General features: G+C 38.8%; 2 protein-coding genes across 2 annotated transcripts; one reads left to right on the top strand and one right to left on the bottom strand.

The window, feature by feature from the left end:
* Positions 1-1,106: 1,106 nt before the first annotated feature.
* On the top strand, positions 1,107-9,063 carry kdm8 (lysine (K)-specific demethylase 8). Its single transcript, XM_023282541.3, has 8 exons — positions 1,107-1,208; positions 2,622-3,100; positions 4,024-4,196; positions 6,674-6,806; positions 6,916-6,966; positions 8,400-8,549; positions 8,669-8,761; positions 8,846-9,063. Exons 2-8 carry the CDS (start codon positions 2,645-2,647, stop codon positions 9,008-9,010), a joined length of 1,221 nt encoding a protein of 406 aa, XP_023138309.2. The 5' UTR covers positions 1,107-1,208; positions 2,622-2,644; the 3' UTR covers positions 9,011-9,063.
* Positions 9,064-11,197: 2,134 nt separating this feature from the next.
* LOC111576704 (UNC93-like protein MFSD11) lies at positions 11,198-23,791 on the bottom strand. Its single transcript, XM_023282536.3, has 13 exons — positions 23,394-23,791; positions 22,836-22,891; positions 22,619-22,726; positions 22,469-22,548; positions 20,448-20,544; positions 17,554-17,612; positions 17,235-17,379; positions 15,055-15,104; positions 12,936-13,001; positions 12,731-12,856; positions 12,475-12,649; positions 12,248-12,383; positions 11,198-11,814 (listed from the first exon to the last, which is right to left on the bottom strand). Exons 1-13 carry the CDS (start codon positions 23,481-23,483, stop codon positions 11,662-11,664), a joined length of 1,341 nt encoding a protein of 446 aa, XP_023138304.2. The 5' UTR covers positions 23,484-23,791; the 3' UTR covers positions 11,198-11,661.
* Positions 23,792-24,700: the final 909 nt, after the last annotated feature.

Here is a 24,700-nt window from a genome sequence, read left to right as displayed (position 1 = left end):
ATTCTGCTGTTTACACAGTGCGAATGAATAGAAATGCCTGAAACATTTTAAAATCCCCTGTGATTCCTGGAAAGGCAGGCTGTCTCTCTCTTGTTTCCATCTGCTTTATATACAGGAACAGCTCTGCCATTTGCACGGAGATTATTTGAATTTTATACAGTGTTTGACATTTGATAATAGTGCGGTGTGTTTATAGATTCTAGACTTCTCTGCCGAAGGTCTCCTATCATGTTTGCTCAGGCGACCTCTCCCCCAAAAAGCAATTGAATATGAAAAACTCAAATATCTCTGCATGACATCAAAATGACAAACCCAATTATTGTTTTAGCTTCACATGAGCAGATACATATCAGTCAGCCTTCTAGGAATATCTGTATTTGCATAAAACTTTCTGAGCTGCAGGAGCAGTGAAAAGAGAGTAACGATAGAGAGTAACAATTGTGCCATCACTTATTATGATAGAGGTGTTGTTGTCTCAATGCCACATAGTGAATGGAGCCTGTTGTTCTCCCTTTGAGACAGATTTATAATGTATTTAATATTTGAGTATGTGCGTGTAAATGAGGCCGAGCTGTCGCCGGAGCACTGTTTCGTTTTAACTGACTGAGCTTTAGCACACTCGGTTGATAATCTGAAAAGGCAGAGCTGAGATGAGAGAGGAACAGGTTTTTGAGCAGCTACAAGACTGAGAGGTTGTGGGCAAATGTAACTGTGTGGGAGTTGGACGTGGGAGGGTGTGCACATAGTAGGAAACTGGCAACGCATGACAAACAGGTGTGTGTGAAGTGTGCCTCTGTGAGCTGCTTTTTCTTACACAAGATGTCATTCAAATCGTTGCCAGAGCTCTGTGGTCTGTTATTTCACAGGTTAGAGAGTGTGCAGATGTTACTACCCTCTGCTGGAGCTCAGAGTGAATGAAAACCAAAGTTTCTGCTGTATAATTAAACAAAGAAATGAAACCACTGTACCCTTGGAATCCCTTACATTGTACTGACAACACGCTCATGTAATTAATCAACATCGTTTTTGGCTTTACATGCGGTTTTCAAATTGTTGAACGCAACGTGGAACCAATGTTCTTCGATGTTCGAGTTCCCTCCCGGTGTGTTTTTGTTGACGCACCGGCAGAAGAGTAGTGTTTGGAGTTGTAGCTTCGTTAGCTTTTCACAGAAATTATCGGATTAACGGTGAAAATGTGCTAATAACAGGTAAATGTGGCATTTTAGATGTTTTATTCAGCTTTAGATGGTAGCGCTTTCGTATAATTTATTATATATTTAGTATTTTAAAAAAACGAATCGTTAACAAGCAGTGTTCACAAGCGTCATCGCTTGTTACGTTATTTTACATATTTTTAGCTTTTCACACTACATTTATAGCACATATGCATATTTTCCCAGCCTGAACTGGTTGCAAACGACGTTTTTTTTAATTTCTAACCCCCATATTTATTATGTTTATTATGTCGTTTCGGGTATTCCATACATTAGAGCCACAGCTGAGAAGTTCAGGATGCTTTGCCAGACAATGTTAAGCTATAAAATGAAGAAACAAAATATGTTGGTATTTATAGGTCTCAGAATCAAGTTATAAATTTGTGTTCAACTTTTTCAGTCATGTTTTATTTAGCTGTACTTTTTATGTCTAAGTTTCTTTTGGGTCGTAACATATAGTTTGCCTTCTAATTAATAATCCGTCCTTACAAAAACAGATCTGACCGCAGGTTCTTCTGTGCATCACTTCATGCTTTCTGTGAATTTGTAAGATAAAACTAACCCTGAAGTAGATTCCACTCCCAGAGCCTAATTTCTGAGGTTTTAAACAAAAATTTATTGGGTTCCTCCCACTGTGAGATAATCTTCCCACCTTTTTCAGTCACTTCCATAATGGAATTGGACAGTACTGTAATTCCCCAAGCATCCTAAATAACCAGAGTTGATGCGTGTTTCTTTGTTGTTGTTACACAAATGCCTCAGCCCATGTGTGTCATATAAGAATCTGTTTTGTGAGTGCTGCTGGAGTGCACTCAGGGGGTCATAGCATACCCTGAGCATGTGGTGTATTAAATGCAACCATTCAGCTTTGTTTAGTTCAGTCTCCCTCAGAGTTTTCAACGCTGTGTGTTGCTCTACGCAAATGAATCAGGCGCTCAAAGTTGGCTACCTCATGTTTTGGCATCATAGCCAGCAACACTGAGCATCCAAACATGGATTGAGTCATACGGAGGCAGAGTTGACGGTACCAGAAACCCTGCGACAAAGTGTCGTCATTGTGCATGTTTCACACTTGCAGTTCTGGCTCATGATGGCCTCACCTGTGTTTTGCGGCTGCCAATGTGGAAATTAGGTGCATACATCTGTTTCACTGCAGCACAGAGGCTGTCAGCAATGGAATAAACAAGTGTCCTGTGTATGTGTGTCACGATGGCAGGCGGATCTAGCAGATTGTTACATTGATGGCAAATAACCAGATATGCACAGAGCGAGTGATTAAATTACAACCTTTTGCTTCTGAAAATTTCAACAGTGTTTATGTAAATTTGATTTAAAATTAGAAGTGCTTCATCAGGGCTTCAGTGTGAATAAAAGATCCCTGACTCACCTCTGTTGTTCATCACACAGAAACAATAAAGACCTTCTCATCAATGGCATCGCTGTGGTCAAAAATCTCTGCTATTCTGCCTTTCAATGAAGAGCAGTTTCCACTGCAGTTCACCGACAGAGTGGAGTCAAGTGTGCTGGAAATGCTGAAACGGTGCAGGCGGCAGCTGTACAGTGCCACAACAAGTGCCAGCCATATGCTTAATGCTCAGATCATCTTGGATATTTCATGGGAGAGACTCAACACAGGAACATGGCGCCAGGTGGATAAAGAGTGGAGGCGTGTTTACTCCTATGGATGTCTGTTCAAAGTGGCTGCTTTGTGTCATGGTAATCCATCAGAAGATGAGGTCCTGCAGGCTGTCAGGACATGTGACATGGGTCTACTCATGGGGGCGGCCATCATGGATAATATACTTCAGGTTATTGTTCAGATTCTGCAACAGGAAACAAGGAAATCTGCCAAAGAAGAAGATGAAAATGAACATTCTGAGGCCAAGGTCAGTGCTTTTTTGTATCATTTTTTTATTTTTATTCTGTGTGCATTATTTAGTTTTTTAACATCAGTAATTCTTTTTTTTACTGTTGCTTTAGCTAACATCAAGGATCATTTATTAATACACAAAACTTGATGTCAGTACTTTTGAGGGAGTTTCTTTATGTCCTACAGCCTGCAAACTGATCTTTTACATCATATTCACTGTGATTGAAAGTTTGAAAGACACGGTGACTGATTTCAGCAGCTGGGAAGCTTTCTAAAAGTATTTCCTTTTTCGCCTTTCATCTTGCTGCACTTCAACAGATGTCACTGAAGATGAAGTGCAACAGATTTTCAAATGTCAGATCACTTTGTTTAGTCAAAATTGAGATAGAGGGTTTAGAGGCGGGATATTTTCTGTTCTTGGTTTGCTTTTTGTGCGTATGTTTGTTTTTCCTTTTGCCTTACAAATATAAGCTTAAAGAAAACAATTGAAACATGTTGGGGATTTGTGAGTATTTGCACACTTGCATCCATGCATAATTATTCATCAAATTGTTATCCTCAGAATTAATTTAATTGGCAAACAAATGTAATGCTCTCGGTCAGTCCAAATTGTCAATAAACATCCACCCTGGATGTTAAACAAAGAAAAAGTGAATCTTTCTCTGGGGAATACGGGTTTACAATTATTAGGCAAATAAATTACCTCAATTATTTTTCCCAACTCACTTGTTTTTGCTCAATTCTTGCCCCACCAACAGTCCCAAACAAATGACAAATGACTTAAATGATTAATAGTTGTTTTTTTGCTTTTTGATGACTGACTAGCTGATTAATCAACCAGTCATTTCAGCTATGAAGAATATGATCACACTGTGTTTCTCAGTGCTTTTCCCTGGAGGTTGAACTGACAGATCTTTCTTCATTTGGTGTCATTTATAGAGAATAAAGATTGCAAGCCCACATGTTCCTGTGATCAAAGAAGAGTTGGCGGTTCCCAGGATAAAGTGTCCTTCGCTGGAAAGCTTCAACACCAACTATCTGCTCCCCCTCAAACCAGTGATTTTAGAAGGAATCACTGACCACTGGCCTGCCTTCAACAAACACCCCTGGAGGTTTGTTTTTCTTTCTGATTATATTCTTGCTCATTTGCCATTAGACTTGGTATCATTCATCGGTATTGTTTTGCATATTTTTGTCCAGATGACATCACAGTGTCAGTTGTTGTCCTTGTTAGAACCAATTTATTAGTACGCGAAGCTCATTAAAGCACTCAAAATGCTAAAATAAATACGAAAAACACTTCTAATATTGAATTGTCTGTGTACAAAAATGTATCTCACAGTATTAGCATCAGCATGTACATCAGTCAGCCATAGCATTAACACCAGCTGCCTAAAGCTCTTTTCAGACATGGGATACATAACATTCCTGCTTTGTCAATCCGTTAAAGAAACAACATTCTGTCATTCAGACATAACTCACTTTTCTTTTCCTTTTTCTCATGGCTTCAATCAGATATAAGCTTCCACAGTGCCAGAAGCAGTGGTATGCAAGCCGTATTTGTCCTTCACGCACAATAAGACAATACACCAAGTGATGTATAATGCATAATAATGCGCTAACAAACAAAGATTAAATCTAAGCTAATAGCAGCTTAGCAAAGTGTATAAATAACAGCCTAGTTTATTTATGATTTCCTAAACAGTGTAAATTCTGCAAATGTGTGATGGTAATCGAAATGCTACTTGACCAAGGATAGTGTTACTTCCTGTTTGATCCTGATTGATCCTGTCTCCATGTTGGGTGATGAGTTCTGATTACAGGTAGTTGATCAAGTTACCAGTGCTGTTGTTCTACATGCACTAATGTGTTTTCCTGTTTTGGAAATGCTTGTGGATTCTTATGCTGCAGGTATTTAAGAAATTCAAAGGAGAGTCTCTCTGTCTGTGATGTTTTTTGACAAATATTGGTGCTGAAATGAGGAATATGTCTTCCCTTAATCACTTTCTCACAGCTCGAAGTACTGTTGTTTGTGTGTGCCTTTTCATTATTGTGACTGGGTCCAGGTCAGACTTGCGACACGTTGATAATAATGAAGTATTATGCGATCCGACCTAGTAAGAGCATCGTTGCGACTCTTATAGAAAAGTGACCAGGGTGCGCATTCAGACATGAAGCCGACATGATCAGTTGCTCTCAGATTAATGGGAAACAGTGCATGTCTGGAGGAAACTTAGTATTGTGTAGGTCCCCTTTGTGCAAAGAAAACAGCTCTGACCTGTCGGGCAACGTACACCGCACCTCAGTGGTTTCTGGGACCAGAATGTTGGCAGCGGATCCTTTGGCTCTTGTAGGTTGTGGGGTGGGGATAGATTGGGCTTGTTCTGCCACATCCTTTAGATGTTTGATGGGATTGGGGTCTGGGGAGTTTGGAGGCCAGTTCAATGCCTGTCGTGTTTGTTTAGCAGTTTCTGAGTAGTTTTTGCAGTGTGGCGGGGTGCATTGTCCCTCTGAGGGAGGCCACTCGTGTCTGGGAATGCAGTTGCCATGGAGGGTAACGTCCACATAGATTCCAGGACCCAAGGTTTCCTAACAGAACATTGCATTGTAATGACCGGTGTTATTCACTTTAGCTGTCAGTGGTTATAATGTTGTGGCTGATATGTATACTACCGTTCAAAAGTTTGGGGTCCTTATTTTTGAAAGAAAAGCATTTTTTTTTCATTGAAGATAACATTAAATGAATCATAAATACAGTCTAGACATTGTTAATGTGGTAAATGACTATTCTAGCTGGAAACGGCTGATTTTCAATGGAATATCTACATAGAGGTACAGAGGAACATTTCCAGCAACCATCACTCCTGTGTTCTAATGCTACATTGTGTTAGCTAATGGTGTTGAAAGGCTAATTGATGATTAGAAAAACCTTGTACAATTATAGCACATGAATAAAAGTGTGAGATTTCATGGAAAACGTGAAATTGTCTGGGTGACCCCAAACTTTTGAAAAGTAGTGTATGTTGTTCTGTTTTGGTTAAACACAGCAACACTACTTGCATTTAATCCAGCCTTGTAATCAAACAGATTTACACTTGTGATTGTATCTAGTTGAGTGGACAGAAAAACTGCCATGCAACATGAATTCTACATCAGTTTGATACCAGGTGCAATGATGTACAGTCCAAGTTTCAGCTTTAATTTGCTTGGAGGTGTTGGCAAACTCAGTTCAGGTTGGTTTACTCGATGCTAAATTCCTGACGCTTAATTCTGACACCGGAGTCTGATATAACTTCTTCTCAATTTAAGAATATCCTTCACTGTCCTCCCTCTCACCGCTGACTCCTGACAGCTGACTATTCACTCTGACATATGACATATGATTCCTGGCATATGATTCACATCCAGAAGTGCACTTATAATGTATTTTTGAGCATTGCTCGAATCCAGAATGAAAAAGAGAAACTGGGACATCACCCCAGGTTGACTTTTTAATTGCAATGCAGATTTTTCAGGCGAGCCGCCCTTCTCTCACCATGTGTATTAGAAAGCTGCGAATTATACGAGTAATTGTCTCCCTCCTGCAAAGCATAGAATACCTGAGGTCTGTGGCTGGTTGCCGGACTGTTCCTGTTGAGGTGGGGTCCAGGTATACAGATGAGGATTGGTCACAAACGCTGCTTACGGTCAACGAATTCATTGACAGATACATTCTGAATAAAGTAAGTGCCTCCTCTTAAACTTTCATTTCTTACACAGAAAGATAACGCATCATATGATTTCTAACACCATATTTTGATTTGAATCTGCTCTGCTGAACGCATCGCCCAGGATGAAGGGAAAGCTTTGGGTTATCTGGCTCAGCACCAGCTTTTTGATCAGGTATGGTTCTGTATTTCGCTTTGGCAATTACAGGATGATTAAAAAATTATAATATAATCATTTTCCCAGTTTACTAATTCATTATTCAGAGGACGTTTTCAGCACAATGAAGAATGAGATTGTTTTTGTTCCATCTGTCATCCTCGCACCACATTGCTTTGAACGATATTGACTTTTTAGCCCTAATTTTACCATAGAAGTCAATGCGTTGTCTGGATTGAACTTTACAAAAAGGGCACCTAGTCAGGCTAAAAGGTGGTTATTTTGGGCTGTTTGACAGATAAGAATGAGCCAAGCAAGGGGGTCAACACTCATCCTGATTTTCCACACTGCATCATCATCTTTGACAATCAGCTGTTTATTTTTAAGTATTGAGGACTTAATAATGTCATGTTAGTAACTGAAAAAGAGAAATGATATGCTTTCCTTGAGGTAATCAACATGGGTAGATTTAAATGATGTTTTTAGGAATGATTATGTAATTCTAACCACACATTGAAGCACATACTGTATGTATGGGTGCATACTCTAAACAGAATGATCTACAAGTTTGTAGATCAGCACAATTGAGGAATCAGAGTTGGTGCTGGCAGAGAAAAGGTCAGATTTGTGCGTCCTTATAGTGATAGTTGTGAGGAAAGTTGCAAACAGCACAGAATTCAACTGTACACTACCATTCAAATGTTTGGTGTCCCTTAGAAATGTCCTTGTTTTTGAAAGAAAGGCAGTTTTTTCAATGAAGATAACAGAAAATTAATCAGGAATCCAGTCTAGATATTGCTAATGGACTAAATGACTGTTCTAGCTGGAAACAGCAGATTTTTAATGGAATATCTACATAGAGGTACAGAGGAACATTTCCAGCAACCATCACTCCTGTGTTCTAATGCTACATTGTGTTAGCTAATGGTGTTGAAAGGCTAATTGATGATTAAAAAACTCTTGTGCAATTATGTTGGCACATGAGTGAAAGTGAGTTTTCATGGAAAACATGAATTTGTCTCGGTGACCCCAAACCTTTGGACGGTAGTATACATTATCTACAAGGTTAAACAGCATTTAAACTCAATCTAATAACTAAATAGATGGTAACAATAGCAAGACTAAGAGTTTACTACAATGCTAATGGCTCTGTGAGGCTCAGAGGTGATAGTTAATTAAAAACTAAAGAAGTCAGTCTTATGGTGAGGCTACAGTAAATGAGAGAAAGGGGATCGTTACAAGAAGTAGGCTTCATCTTTTGGGAATGATCTCTTTACCTAATGTCATGTCCTTCCAATTTTTGTTAATATATTTTTCAATCTGAGCAAAAGAAGACAAATAATTAGTAATCTGTTTTACTTGTTGCCAAATGTTACAGTGAGAAACAAATATTCGGTGAGTGAAATTAGTCATCAGTGCCTTATTACTGTTATTATTGTTTGATCCCTCAGATACCGGAGCTAAAGGAAGACATCTGCCTCCCCGATTATTGCTGCCTTGGTGAAGGAGATGAAGACGATATCACTGTGAATGCGTGGTTTGGGCCCGGAGGCACAGTGTCTCCTCTTCACCAAGACCCTCAACAGAACTTCCTGGCCCAGGTGACTTTAACAGCACCGCTTTATGAATCTAGTTAATGTCAAAGATCTGTCACACCATCGCATTCTGTTTACCTCATGGAATTTCTCTCCCCCCTCTCCTTCCTGTATATATACATTAGGTGGTGGGAAGCAAATATATTCGCCTATATTCCCCAGAGGACACAGACAAGCTGTACCCTCATCAATCACAGCTGCTTCACAATACCAGTCAGGTGGGATTGACAGTCCGTAGAGATAGCACATGTTGAACCTGTAAATATATGCAGTATTTCCAATTTGTGACTTCACCCTTCCAGGTGGAGGTGGAGAATCCAGACACCGAGCGATTCCCCGAGTTTGCCAAAGCTCCGTATCTCGAATGTGTGTTACAGCCTGGAGATGTGCTGTTCATCCCTGTCCGACACTGGCATTATGTCCGATCCTTAGAACTCAGCTTCTCTGTCAGCTTCTGGTGGTCATGATTGGAAATTCCTAATAAAAAAAATATATATTTTCTGTAGAATACAAACTGGAATTCAGCTTGATTTCTGTTGCTGTGGCAGGAAATCAGTCCCGAGTTTTTAACTAATGTGAGGCTAATTCTCACAAATGCTACGACAACTGCTGATCACACAAACCTTTGATCCATGAACAATGAGCACACACTGCTGAATGATTAGTTTCATTGTGCTTCTGATGATTGAAACAACATCTATTGTGTGGAAAGCTACCAGCGGCAGAACAAAACAAAAAACACACAAGTGAGCAGTTAAAACTGTTTGTGTTCATTTCAATCTGCAAATAATTTACAGAGCATTGTTAGTCATCTAATTTAATATATGTTTCTCTTTTCAAATCGGAAGCTTTATTCCTACAAATATCCTCAGATGTGTGATTTCCATAATACATGGAAATGAAGCAAGTCTTCAAATTTAATAACCGGTTGAGCTACAGGTACAGAAACATGGTAATAAACAGTTCTCAGGTTTAACTGACAGTCTGAGCCAGTCAAGCAGGTCACAAATAAAAATTAATGAGTGAATTAATCCCCTGGGTACAGACAGACTTTGAAATTAAAACGGCCTCATTGGTTAAGACAGTACAACTCATCTAGCACTAAAAACCGCAACACTTCACTGCTACAAAGACGGCTTCACATTTCAGACCTCTGACAAGCCCCAGTCGTGCATCCCGTAGGTCCATTTTAATCAGGCCTGCTTATTACAAATACGATGTGAGAATGTGACAAAATTGAGCAGATCAGTCCTAATGTGTGCATTTGATCTGTTTTTTCAGTCAAATTCACAGTCTGATAAATTTAGTGTTTTGGGAAATCAAGGCTGTGGAAGGCAGGTGGAGTTTTCATTAAATGAAACAGCTTCAAAACAGGACAGTAAATGTACATTTCTTCCCCTGATTTAGGAAATGATGAGTGAAAATTACAAAATAACAGTCTGGAACACAAGAAAGTGACTTCAATGACTGAATTTGATGCAAATGTAAGACATTCTACTCTACAAAGATCTGACTTTATGTAGCCTACCTTATTCAATTCTGAAAAAAAATAATACAAGAAAAATATAAACAGCAGCAGAGATTGCACTCAGGCTGGTTCATAAATTGGGAAAAAATAAATCAATTTTGATGCTCCAACTTTTAATTGACTTTGTTATACCACACAAATAACATACTAGGTAAAGATAATCATTAAAGAGAAGACAGGGAACACCAGGCAAAGCAGGCATACTAAAAGGTGACATTCACTGGACTAAAAGCATATTTTGTTTGCATTATTTAAATGTTGTCCGAACCCACCAAAAGTAAAGCTTAAAACATCTAAAAAATCATGAAGAAAAGTTTGGCTAAGTGCCTTCAGACTCCCTTTCTTTCCTCACCTTCTCTGTTTCTGTAGGAACAGGTGGCTTAACAAACAGCTCATGCATTATTAAACATGCCAGTGTTGCGATAATAGACTTATCCAAACCTAGTTGCTGTCCTTACAAGGTTATCTCTCCCAGCCTATAATATGAACCCTGCAAGGATTTAACTCTGTGAGTAAATGCTGTATGCTTCACTTAGCTGTTCAGTGCTTTGTTGTTGTCAAGTAAGTGGCACAATTGACTTAAGATCACACAAAACTGCTTACTCTCATTATAATGTAATCAATACTCAATTACCAGTGAAGTAATGTGGGACCTCTGGGCCTGTTAGCCTTTCTCTTAAACTTAGACCTTGCCTGCTCCTTTTTTTTTTTGATTAATGGGGTGATTGATTTCCACATAAATCGGGCAAATTAGGATTAAGTCGGTTAGATTTATCCTGTGGTACGAGAAAGTGTCGTCTGGATGTGCAAATTTTGGTGAGGATGAGTTGAAACCTCTACAATCTGAAGCACAGATGAGATTATCCAGATCATTCAGTGGCGTTGCTCTTTTATGGCACGTCATCAAAAGCATTGGATGAGCGGAAGAAGCATAAAATGAAAGCGTGGCTTCTGGATTTCACAGATTTATAGGTCAAATTAATCACTACGCATGACCACAGTAAATATTCCCCTGCATCAAGATTTATCCATCAATTAGATCTTTTGTCAGTTGTTTCCAGTGACTCTTGTTTACATTTCTACCATATGATGATTATTACAAAATGCTAAAAAAGATGTTTGCTGGTCAGTTTCAAAATTCATAAAACTTTATTCATCAAAGACTCACAAAACTGAGGGAAAAACACTGACATTACAATGCAAAATTTATATAAAAAACATACAGAGAGTAGTGATTGTCAGGCATTAATTAGTATATTCTCATCTTAATACTATAAACAGCTTTAAAAATTCTAAAGTATCAGTTAAGGAAGATAATATATTCAACACTCATTATTACAAATATGAGCTAGAAGCAATACAATGTAACACTATTCAAAGGTTTTCTTTAAGGCAGCTTGGGTTCAGTAGTGGCATCAACGGAAAGTATTCTGGACGTTCTCCAAATGTATATGGCCTTTAGTGTATAATAATGGACAGACAAAATAAAACTTCATGAAATAAAAGATGTAGAACTGGTTTTCTAACCGCCTCACATCCTCCCGAAAAGACCCAGAAAATAATCGATTCTGAAATGAAATTGTCTTCTTTCTAATATTCCTGTAAATCTAAGGAGAGGCTCTGCATCCGCTCCACCACGAAGAAGCAGAGCGTTCCAGCGAAGCCCAGAACGACCATGAGGAGGAGCTGCCACATCAGCAGGAGGTAGCCGCTGTAGAAGAACGCCACTGCTGCAAAAATGGACTAAAAGAGATGCAATAGTTGATGGTTAGTGGGATAAAGTAGCTCCTACAACACTGGAGAAACTACAACAGCTAAAATTAAACCTTTAAGCCAAAATATAAGGAAGTAAGACTTCCTTACATTTTGTTAAGCTGACAGCTGCACTTTTACTTCTACTTGAAAAAATAAATAGATTAGCAACCCAATATAAACAACTATGTCAACCTTTCTCCTTGTGTTTTAGCAGCGTTCATGAGGTAGTCATGGTAACGCTAATATAAAGAGGAAAGTCCTGAAAAAATCCAAAATGCATCAAGAAAACCCTGTCTGCCTTCTTCTTTTCCTTCTTAATGTGACTTCAGGTGAATTTGTTTCACACCTGACGGGACAACATTTCGACCCGGCTTTGCTCAGCTCTGCTAACGATGTCTGAGAACCGGCAACTCGGTATTACCTGGATGAATTTGAAGATAGCAAACGCGGGCGAGCATTGTTCGGCATAAACGTGGCCTAAGATGCTGTAGAGCTGTGTGTTGAAGCAACTGTCCCCAAGTCCGAGCAGGAAGCTGCACAGCAGGGCGATGGATACGCTGAAGAAGAAAATACAGGTTGTGTCAAAAACAACAGAATCGTAGCTGGTGTTCCTTCTACATTACATAAGTAATTGGAGCGACGGCCCACCTCGGAGTCAGATATGGGCTTGTTAGGGCGTTGGTTTCAAAGGCGACAGGAGCATCATCCGGGATGTTGAGGAAGATCAAATAGAACGCGACAAAATGGACAACCATTCCCAGAAACACCACAGATGTCCGTCTGAAGCGATTGTTCTTACATATCAATCCAAAGAAGCCTCCACCTGATGGGAAAGAGCGCATTCTGTATGACCTTCAGGGACTTTAAAACACCTAGAGATGCTCTGAGAAGGAAATAAACTTACCCACTATTTCTCCAATGCCTACCACGATCCCAGAGATCCCGATCAAGCCTTTAGCGGCTGCACCGAACTGAGCAGTAGCACCGATACACGTCCCATAGACTCCACTGTAGAAGGATAGCTCAAGGCCTGGAGAACAAGGAGGGCATGCTGTAGCTGCGAGCCTTTTACTGGAGGCTAAAACAACGCATTAATGCACTTGACTTACCGCTGTATGCCATGCAGGGACTCAGTAGCAGTATAGTTTTAGTTTTTATCAGTTGCAGGATGGTTTCTGAAAGGCAGAAGACACAATATGCTGATTTGAATTGCTAATAAATACATTTCTAGCACTGCTGCACATCCTTTACCTCAGCGTTGAGCTCAGATGAAAATGCAGACATTAAGGCAGCGTTCTCCTCTGACAATTAAAGTTCAATCCAGGTAGAATATGGGAAAATTACTCTGTCGCACTAAGCCAAAAAGCCACATTCAAATGCAGATGGAAACGCACCCAAGAGGGAATTTCACTCAGGCTGTAAGGGGAAATTCAGATTCTAAAAGGAAGAAATCCCGCTAGGTTTGTTTATATATGCCTCAATGCCCTTTCTTGACATGAATCAGCATGCATCTTTGATAAACCCGATACCTTTAAGGCAGGTGTACAAAAGTCTGCACGCACACAAGATACACACGAGACAAAGAGCAATCTGATGAACCAAACAACTCGGGGCTGCACTGAAGGCAGGTGCAAGTGCAGCAGAGTTTCCAGTCGACAAACAGAGATATAATCTGAAATAGACTCGCGCGCAGGCGGCTTCTGTGTACTCTGCTGTGATGCTAGAAGATTTTTATCCACATGAAAGCAATTTTCACTTGAAGAAAAACAAAACCGCTGCGACTGCCTGCTAGTTTCAGACTTAGAGAAGTGAGATGTAATGCAAATAGCCGGGAAAGAAAAGGAAAAAATAACACGGTTCTGTGAGGTCTTCGGTGCCTTTTGCGGGAGGTTCACATCAACTGTGAAAATTCAGTTTCTCGGATGATACGTTTGCAGTGCAAGGAAGAAAACATCTTTTTTTTTCAGTGGAATGCAGACTGAAAAACTTCAACAACTATTCTCTTAAATGCTGAGAATTTTGGTGCCGACATTCCTGTTCCCCTGAGGATGAATGGCTATTTACTGAGAGACTTATCAGCCAAAAATCACTTTGTGTTGTGCTAATTTCTCCGCCAAGGAACGCGGTGGAGTGATGTGATGATCGGAGTATGTTTGTCCATCTGTCTATTTGTGCACAACATTACTTAAAAACGTACTAACGGATTTGGATGAAATTTTCAGGGAAGGTCAGAAATGACACAAGAGCCACCTCATCAGATTTTGGCAGTGATGCGGCTTATAGTCTAGAACCACGGATTTGTTAAAGATTTCTGTTTCATTGCGAGATAGCGGCACAGTGTCACTGTAACTATGACAACACATAAACACTATGTCAGCTGTCTGCTGACGATCACATGATTGTGATCCTACTAAAAATCGACCGATGCGCACTTATCAAGACTTATCTGACTGAGCAGCTTTGGTGGAGTACTGCGCTCTCTGAGTGCTTTTCTTGTTAGCAAATGTTAAAGACATGTCATGGATCCACCGGATTGCTTGTACGTCTGTTTACTCTTAAACTAAACCCATATTACCAACTGATTCTATGCAGTCTGTTGCACAAATATTCTCATAGTGCATTATTTTAGCAGTTAGTATACAACAAAATCAATGTTGGAATGTCAATCAAACTAACTTTGGGATGTCACTGCCAGTCAAACTTCACAATTATTATTTTATTTACTGGAATTTTGCACTTATTTTCTCTAAAGATCTTCCCACCAGCACACAGTGTTTGTTTAAATTTTTTTTTTTTTTTTGTTGCTGCGAGCAGCTGCTCTCTTTCCTTTGAGCTTTGCATCACAGAAGAATAGCATACATTAACAACTGGGAAAAAAAAGATTAAATTGTGTTTAGTATGCATGCTGTCTGGTTGGAATATACTTAATTTTGTCACTTTTCCAGTTTGAACACAATACAACCTGCTTAGAATGTACTATGGATTGGGAGGCATCATTTGTATTGTTAGTACACATAGTTCATTATGTACCCAGATACACATGTGTATGGGATTTGCTCATTTGCACTTTGCATCAGCATGCATTTACTGTGTTCATTATGTATACTGTATCTGGATACATAATGAACCCAGTAAATGCAAGTTAATGAGAAAATCCCCAGCATCATTTTCACAAAGCAAAAAACTTCCACTTCATAATGTTATTCCGAAAACACATATAAAACTTACTGAATTCTGACTTGGTGTCCTGCATGGCAGTATTTGCTCTGCGCTTGTACCTAAACAACAGAAATGAAATCAATATCACACTTCTACAGCTCTGAAATGAAATCGATAGAAATAAACTGCACACACAATCGTATGGATTCCTTCAAGTAAAAGATGCTGAAGGTGAAGTCATTTACAAATCAAAGAGAGGAAGGATTCGTCCCAGTAGGATTCGTTGTTGTTCTGTTAGAATCACTGTTTAGTCTGAAACTCAGCCAATAAGCAAGTATCTGAGACATTTCCATCCACAATCTGCTGCAACAAGACACACACTCACAGAGAGAATATATTTCGTCTAAATTACACTATATTACCAAATGTATGTGGACACAGGAGCACACACCATATGTAAATCTGCTGTTAATCTGCTGCTATGATGATTTAGGAACCTGGCTGATGGAATTTGTTCCCATTCAGCCACGTGTTGGGTGTAGTTGAGGGTTCTATGTAGGCAAGTCAAGCTGTGAACTGTAAACTGGGAAACTGCACATCATGTTGCAAACTGTAGTATTGGGATTATTATAGGGCTCTGACCAAAATCACAATACTGCAATATTACAGTAAGTGGTTTGTAAAATGCAAATTAAAAGCAATATATAAATTCAGGCTGGACAAGCAAACAGCCAATCACACAACAAGCTTAAAGGCATAAAGTGGCTTTTAAAAAAAAAATCTAAACTCCTTGAGTTAAATAAAAATGACCTTCCAAAAATTCTTTAATTGTGAAAGGATGATTTATTTTAAATTTTCACATCATTACTCCACCAAGGAATGGCAGAGTTATGTGACAATCAGTGTACGTTTTACTGTCCGTCTTGTTGTCTCTCTGTCTGTTTGTCTGCTAGCAACATTATCCAAAAACGGATTAACAGATTTGGATGAAATTTTTAGGGAAGGTCAGAAATGACACAAGGACCAAGTGATTAGATTTTGGCAGTGATACAGCTTATAGTCTGAATCCACGGATTTGTTAAGATTTCTGTATCATTGCCAGATAGCAGCACAGTGTCACTGTAACTATGACAACAAGTGAACACTGCGTCAGCTGCCTGCTGACGATCACATGATTGCGATCCTACTACAAATCAACCGTTGCAGACTTATCAGGATTTATCCATCGGACATGATACAACAAACAACTGATTAAGTTGTGGGGGTGTTTCCAAGTCCCATCAATTCCCCCTGCCCACTACATATTTAGGTCACGTGATTTGGTATCCATACATAACGTACACATGCATAACACATGCCTGTGCTCAGCCGAGGGCATTTTGTTTGTGGATCCATCTACACTACTAGTCAAAAGTTTCATTCAAATGAATGAGAAAGTGTGTCCAAACACTTGACTGGTAGTGTATATTAAATGGTCACATTCTATAGTGCCGTGATTTCTGCCACAAATTTTTTCAAGATTTCAGCCGTCAGAAATGATACAATGACTGATCAGCCTTGGCGGAGTACTGCACATGAGTGCTTTTCTTGTTCCTATTTCTATCATAATAACTGATTTTTCTGTTTAACATTAGACAATCTGAGCTCCGTACAAGAGTGCTCCCATACTTTTGCCATACAGTGTAGCACGAGGCTTCTATATAATCACTGATCTATTTTGCATGCAATACTCTTCTGCCATGTAACGTTCCCATGGCTTCCAGTCATCTTTGTTGTCATAAAAATTGAAATATGTCTGAAACAGTGTTCTTTAAGTGTCGCTCTCAAAGAGAAAGTCTCTGTCCCAGCTATCCCAAATCTGCCTGATTGCACCCCACTTGTGTAGAGTGCCGTGATTAGGCTTGGCTCTGTCAAACTGCATTGATCTAGAGAAAAATGGATGGTGTCATTTCTGTGAAGGACAAGAGTGCTTTAAAAGTCCTGCAGAACTGCTACAGTAAGTCATCAGAGACCCTTGCAAAATCCGAGGTGGGTTATTTGGAGAAATTATTTCTTTGGAGGTCTGGCAGCAGCTTAACAAGGTCAACTAGATGACAGGTAAATTAGCAACTGTTTTGTCATGTTAGCTGTAATGTATTTGTGCGTTCACGCCCTCTGTGTCTTTTCCGAGCAGTGGTTTAGAGATTTTTACATAATCTGAGTAATTTAATAAAAATTAAAAAAAGATTTTCTACAGAATATTTATTTACATGGTGCGTGTCGGGAGCAGCGACTGCCCCTCTTCGTCGGAGAGCATCTCCTCTTCATGTGGAACCTTCCTCAGCACCAGGAAGCTGAGCGTGCCGAGGACGGAGGCAACCAGCAGGGCCAGAAAAAGGGTTCTCCTGCTGCCGTCTGAGAGAGGAAGATTAAAATAAACCGCTTAATTAAAACGCACCAGATATATTAACAGCATTAAGCCGGAGCATATTCAGAATAACCGTATAATCCCCTTGATATTTCACTTCCATCATCATGCTGCATTTTGCTTTCGTAGTCTGGACCGTACCTGCTCGGGTTTGACCTTACCGGATATTTCTGTGTGTCCATTCCAGGCGAAATAAATGTACAGATTGCCAAACAACATGCTGTAAATAAGAGAGAGTATGTGAATCAAATAGGGTAAATGACAAACATGACATGAACTGGATTTCACATACAGAACTCTGCCTGATGAGCTTAGTTTCAACCCCTTAGGATCATAAAATCCATTGTATATTGTCATAAATATGCTGCTTTCTAGCTAAAACCAGGCTCCCTTTCTTAGTTTGTGAAAAGTTAACATTTAGGTTGTACATTTGACAGCAGCAGTGTACACTGTCCTTTTAGGGAGCTATGGAGGATACCGGTGTAAAATAAATTCTTAGAGAGATGTTCTGCCGTTCCTCTGAGACTAGCTTTTTTCCAGCTGCTCTTTGCTGAAGGGTTGTGTTGCTCTACCTTTCTCTACAAAATACCCCAAAGGTCTTCTCTTGGATTCAAGTCAGGCAACCTACTTCTCCAGGTCAGAGTTTTCACCTTTTCCTTCTTTAGTAACTCCTGTGTGATTTCAACAGTGTGCTTTAGATAGTTATCATGCTGCATTATTTCTCTTATGCCAAGTATTTGGAAACTGGGAGTCATCTTGTCAGCCGGTGTTTTGGTATATCCAAAATACCATCTATAAATGCCATCTATAAATGTCATTTCTCCTGCACCTTTTGCTCTCATGCAGCCCCATAGCATCCCAATCTGACCTCTGCGTTTCACTGTTGGGACTATACATTCACTCTGGTAGAATTCAAATACAGAATTCCATCTGAGCTAAACAGATTTATCTTGGTATCCTCTGGCCAAAGAATGTGCTCCCAGGCTTCTTTTCATGCTCTTTGGCAAAGCTTGCTTTTTTTCATTTCCTCAGACAATTCTTGTCTAATTGGAGCCATGATGCTTGCAAGCAGATACACACAACTCGTACATCCAAAACAGAGATGTTTCTGGTGTTCAAGGGTCATTTTATAAGTCTATTCATGCAATTAGGATAACAGGAAATCATAGGTAATCTCCACTTTCACAAGTTTTCTGACTTTTTGTTGCATTGAGTTCCAACTTCGGAGCCTGTATTTCCAATACAGTCTATCTGAAGTGTTTGTTTTTGACTATTCATAAAGGCAAATACTCTCCTTGTCATCAAAAATAATGCAATTATCATGATGCAATGCAGTTCTGAGTCATCTGACATTTAACTTCTATTGCACAGAAGTGTACTAACATTTGCTGTATACTGTATTAACTGCATGCCATAATAATTTAGGTGTAGTGCTTCCAGAGTGAACTTTATGTAGTATAGCTCCCTCAAAAATCCCTACAGTAGAATGTAGAATATATTCTCCATAGCAGAGACCCTACTTTCCCTTAATGATCCCACAGTGTAGTATGTTGCATTTTATTGATGCAATAATTACTGTTGTGCAGCAGTACACCTGTGTGCCATCCATCAGTATAATGATGGTTCACTAGAACGAAACCACTGAATGTCATATATGTTATATAGGGAGCAGGGAATGAGCAGACAAACGTGGCTTTTGCTTCTCTCAAATGATGCAAACAAAACTTGGGCCAATCACCAAAGTGATAAATCCCTATAAGTTTTATCATAATTGGAGCACCAGTGTCTGAGATTTAGTTTCGTTAAACATTCGAACATTTAATTATAAAACCCTCAGTGCAATTTATTGTGTACATCAACTTTCATGTACATCAAACCTCTTGGGGCCTTTCAGAGTTTAAACTTTTGACCTTTAATTAAAGTGTTCCCATTTGGACAGTCAGTGTAATTAAAAAAAGACCGAATATGGTGTTGGCCGAGCCATTTGAGAAATGATGTCTGATAGGCAGAAAATGTGGACTTGTGGTTCACATTCTGGCTGGATCAAACGCTGACTTTATAAACATAATAATCTGCATTTTCATGCCTCTGAGGATGCTTCTTTCATTTTTTTCGAAGTTATTTATTTGCCTTTCATGGTTAACAGTGTAAAAAGCTCTGATCTATTTCTGTCTTTAATTGCATATCCACCTCAACTAAAAAATGTAGATGACCCATTAGTCTGTCTCATAGCCACAATGAGGGATAACAGGGGTTATTCATGAATGATAACAGCGATTCTTCAGTGGCATTCTGGGCTTGTGTCTGCAGGCGGTGAAGAACCGATTCATAAGTTTCCCGTGGCAGTGATCACCACTGCGGAGTCAGATTAGCATTGCCCATTGGGAGCTTTGGCACCAGTGACAGCCACTGTAATTATTATACTAATTCAATTTGCATATTTTAACAAATACAAATTAGTTGTCCAAGCCGGTGTGCAAGAGCAAAGGGCCAAATACAAGAAATGAAAAGGCTAAAACTCTCACCTGCAGACATCTGTGTGTTAAGATGGTGGGGTTTTTTTTGGGTTTTTTTTTATTTTATTTTGCAAGGTGTCATGAATGATAATTGGTAATATGATTTATTCAATGTATTTTTAAGATAAATGTACAGTAATATATCCTGTCAAGCTAAAAATACGGACATGAGAAGAGAGGATTTTGGCTGCTGCAGTGCAATTACACCTTTGATCAAGTGGAATAGTTGGATCAAACAAAAAGAGAAAAAAAATCAGGAAAAACACGGCAATGAATTGTGTTTTATGCACTGAATGTAATGATAGGAAGGAATAATATAACACAGGCTGGTTTTATAGCAATGCAGGGTTTGGTTTAGAGAGCAAATAAAACATTAGCCTAATATTTATTTCACTAAAGGCCACAGTTAAATCAAACGCAGTATAGTCTGACCATTAAAACACAACGTGGTTTAAATGGGAATTTTACATTAACTACTGCATGGTGGTGATGTATTAGAGACTGGAGTGAAAACATTTCCTTTGTTATTAGCTGCATACCTGCACTGTAGGAGACCCCAGAACATCCCAGTGTTCCTGTTGATGGTGGAAACCTCAGAATTTTCCACTAGAAAGTGTCCTTGAGCTGTCCAGAGCACTGTTTTGAAAGTGAAGGAAAGGGGTCATTTGAGAGGGCAAAAAAAAAATCTAACCGGTCAGTTAACTGCCTACAAGAAATGAAAAATTAGACTTCTGTGTTGGCAAGTAATGCATCTAACCATGCAGCAGCCCTGGGACATGATAAAAATTCATCACACTGCAGTGATTTGAGGCTGCATTAAAAACAGCCCCGAATCATTTCTCTTCATTTTTTCCTGTAAACGCTCAGCAGAAGGCTGCTTCCTCTGTATTTTTGCTCACATTTCTGAGCAAGCTCAAGGTGCCACGCACTATTTGGAGAAACAGCCCCTAACCCATTTAAGGTCTAATTTGGGATATACTGTTTATAAGCAGCATCACATCCCAGTCATGATAATCCCTGTATGCATGATTAAACACTATTTGGATCTTAAATACAGAAACCAAGCCCGCATGTGCAGCATGAACCAACAGCAACCATGTTAATGTATGTATGCACCGTAATATCTGGGGCTATTGTTAATACACGGCATCATGCTCCAGTGATCATACGCACATTTTATTAAATGGAATGTGATTGAGTATGTGCCAGACAAAAACCTAGAAAACTCTCTATCATGAATACAAGGATAGTGCTATAAATGAGCAAAAAATCCTAAACATTTCCAAGTTTCACTTTGAAAAGTGGTTGTTTGATGCTTTTGTTTGTTTTATATGATGTGTAATCTTTGGACTGCATATGGTCTAGCAATTTCACTATGACATTTTTGTATCTTTCTCTCCAGGAAATCACAATAAAATTTTAATTCTTTTTTGGCAATTTGTAGATAAAATGATTCACTTCTAGAGAAAAAAACAACATAATAATTGGTGATAAAAATAGATGCAAACACGGTCTTCGAAAAAAATTAAACCCTGGATACCTTGTTCAATTATATGCAACAATTATAGTTTAAAAAATATATAATACTAAGGATTGACCAGTGTTGTTTTTTTAGGGTAGATACTGATACCAATTATTGGTAATAAAGAAAAGACCTATGACCAAATATTTTGAACCGATATACACTGGATGTAATGTTTTAACAACGCGTGACAGCAGAGAACCCGTCATTCATAACTAGGCTTCTTCATTAATAAAGGTAATTATAATGGAATATGTAAAATAGAAATAGGAGTGATTACAATTAGGACACTCTGATCTGTTTATGTGGGTTTGATTAAGACTGATTAGTTTATCTCTTTCTCTGTTTTCTCAATCTTTCACTATTCTATCACTTTTATTGTCCTCTAAGGTCCAGATCTTAAAGCTTTATTAATTATTGTTTTCCAAATGGCTCGTGTTCCTTGAGAGACATTTCTGAGACTACAGAGTGATGACAGATTGTGAGAGGAGGCTGCAACAGACCTGAAGGAGTGCATTTAATTTATCAATACTCAGTCAATAAAAATACAGATACCGATAATCGAAAAATGGCAAAAATCCACAATATTTAACCAGGCTGATAATCGGTCTACTACTATATAATACTCCAATCAATGATCACTGACTTTAAAAACCAAGTTTCAAGTCAGTGCATCCTAAAATGTCAAAAAGAGTGACAGGAACCAAGAAAGAGTCAATGGAGAGTAGAAATTTGAAGAATTTCTCAGTTGTTTTTTTTTCCCCGATTTCAATTACATCTGTTGCTATGACAGAACAAAAGAGCCAACAATAGACGTAATAACACTGTAATCCTCAATTCTTAACTACTCTCTGAGGATGCATTCCTCTAAATGTCCTATAAAATTATTATTACCTCAACTTTAACATATATGCTTGTGCAAACATGCATGAAAGGTGACAGAGTGGTAGCTTCAACATTATTAGAACCAATTTTAAAAAACCTATGAAATATGTAATGACTAGATGTGATATGACAGTAGGTAGGAGAGGAACTTACAGGCCGCCCCAATGCCGATGAGCACAGATGTGAGGTAAAAGGCCCAGGTTGTTGGGATGATGAACACTGCAATGTAACCACTAAAATAAAAGCAGTCATGAGAAACCTGTTTCAGCATCTCTGTAAGCATCCTTTGTCTAATCAGCATACCTGTAAAGTAGGCCACTCAAAAACATGGTAATTTTTGCTCCAATTACTGTAACGACCGTTGATGCAATTAGATTGGCAAATGAAAAGACTCCATAGATGATTCCGAGACTGTAAAGGAGGCAAAAGGAGAACAGAGTGAACCTCTATTTACAAATATATAACATTTTTTTATTCCTTTCTCTGCATCCTGATCTCAATATGTGAACTTGTTTCTCACCTGTGGTACCCACTTCCAGTAAAAGTGGCATTTTCAAGGGTTTTCACTACAGTTTGCTGAAAAGACGAACACAAAAATGGCTCTGTGAAGGTTTGACTTGACAAAGTGGGTCATGTCCTTAAGCCATTTATCCCCTCTGCCCATTGAAGGAAATTCTATTGAAGAAAATTAGAAACACGAGATGCGCCTGACACACTCCTGTGATTGGCCGGTTGCCTGCTACACGAGACGTCTGTAACTGGATAGTTTTAGATTTACAAACAAAAATGCACACATTACTTTTTTTTTCTTTTTTAAATACACATGTTGCTAAAAATATATATTCAGAATTGCACACTTGTGGGTGTTAAGAGCAGCGTTGGATTAGTTTTTGAATGACTTTCAGAGCTGCGGGCCAGGAAATCTGTTCCATTAAACCAAAACTCTCTACTGAGAGTCCTCTCTGTGCTCGGAAAATAACGCTTCTGAGGAAATAGACCAAAGTATAAAAAGCACTGATTATGGAGAGAGAGAGAGAGAGAGAGAGAGAGAGAGAGAGAGAGAGAGAGAGAAACTTACTTCAATGTTCCCACAGGTGGTGAAAGCAGTGAAAATGAACAAAAACCCCACACCCAAAATCACAACGTTGAAAGTCCTTCTGTCTCCCATGGTGACTTCTTAATCGTCCTACCAATACATTTTAAATTTATTACTGCTTCTAATGGCCCGTCTCTAACTCTTAACACTACCATATGCACTCGGATAAATCCATTTCGGCAGAGTTGCGCCAGTAAAATTGACTTTACCAACTGTTTGGTTACAGTCTCATGCGTAAACAACAGCCAAAACAGGAGCAGTGGAGAGTCTGGGTAATACACAGATCCTAATAGTGTCACGGGGATTCTTCCCTCCTATTTTACAAAGTACGCATGACAACTTGTGACTTTAATTATTTTTTGCGGTCTTCCTTCCACCGTGACTTCTTCGTCACGGTTGTCGTCACTTTCTTTTTTTCTGTTTCTTCTTCTTGGTGCGTAAAATCCGCTCATTTACACTCATTTTAGCTTTGCTGCCTTCCAGAGGTGAGCAAGAGAAACATTCCCCAGAGGAAAAATGTTAGACTATTAAAGCTCATGTGATTGTACAGGTTAAAAACACTCTATTTATAGGCCAGGCTGTTTCAAAATGAACAAAAATATGCGTAAACACAGTACAGAGAAAGGAGAGTTGCGTAAAAACGACTAAAAAGCCAGATGAAATAAAATGCGGATCTCTAATTTTTAACCAATCAACACACATAAACTAAAAGTACAATGTCTGACTTTTATTTGTGATATTTTAATTATTGTGTTGATTTCACAGAATACATTCGAAACAAAAAATGTCAATATGTCCTATGATTAGGATATAAAATGGTGCAAATCAAGGATAAAGTTGGAGAACGGTGTCAGAATAATAGTAAATAGCTTGTGTATTTTAAAGAAGTAGACGTTAGAGAAAAAAAACATCCTTCCACGCTGTTCTCACTTGATAAGACAGCGAAAAGGCCATATATAGTTTCTTTTCTACCCATTTATTGGATAAAGAGCATTTGATTTTTGTTCGTGGTGTTTGGAAATTGTACATAACATCCTATATTTGAAAATAGTTAATCAACTTAAATCCAAACTTCTTCAACATTATGGAAAATGAAAAACTTAACTAGCAGGTATTTGTTAAAATGCCACTTCTCGGTGCCTGCTTCTGCTGCCACAACAACAAAGAAGAACAGCAAAGGGAGAGGATTCACGGCCACTCATTTCCGGGTTAGCCAAAAAATTCCCGTATGTAGCCACATTACAGAGTTTGTGTTTTTGAAATATTCTAATGTTTATTTCATGTAAGAT

The sequence above is a fragment of the Amphiprion ocellaris genome, chromosome 19 (genome assembly GCF_022539595.1).
Source record: "Amphiprion ocellaris isolate individual 3 ecotype Okinawa chromosome 19, ASM2253959v1, whole genome shotgun sequence".
Lineage (NCBI taxonomy): Eukaryota > Metazoa > Chordata > Actinopteri > Pomacentridae > Amphiprion > Amphiprion ocellaris.
Note: the sequence above shows the minus strand (reverse complement) of the source record. Positions and strands in the feature narration are given on the sequence as shown.

Coding starts and splice junctions, on each gene's coding strand:
- kdm8 (XM_023282541.3), top strand. CDS start 2,645: ATGGCATCGCTGTGGTCAAAAATCTCTGCTATTCTGCCTTTCAATGAA. Junction 6,807..6,915: donor ACAGATACATTCTGAATAAA/GTAAGTGCCTCC, acceptor CGCATCGCCCAG/GATGAAGGGAAAGCTTTGGG. Junction 8,550..8,668: donor AACAGAACTTCCTGGCCCAG/GTGACTTTAACA, acceptor TATATACATTAG/GTGGTGGGAAGCAAATATAT.
- LOC111576704 (XM_023282536.3), bottom strand. CDS start 23,483: ATGGGAGACAGAAGGACTTTCAACGTTGTGATTTTGGGTGTGGGGTTT. Junction 17,380..17,553: donor TGGACACACAGAAATATCCG/GTAAGGTCAAAC, acceptor TTCCTCTCTCAG/ACGGCAGCAGGAGAACCCTT. Junction 13,002..15,054: donor GGACACCAAGTCAGAATTCA/GTAAGTTTTATA, acceptor TCTGCCTTTCAG/AAACCATCCTGCAACTGATA.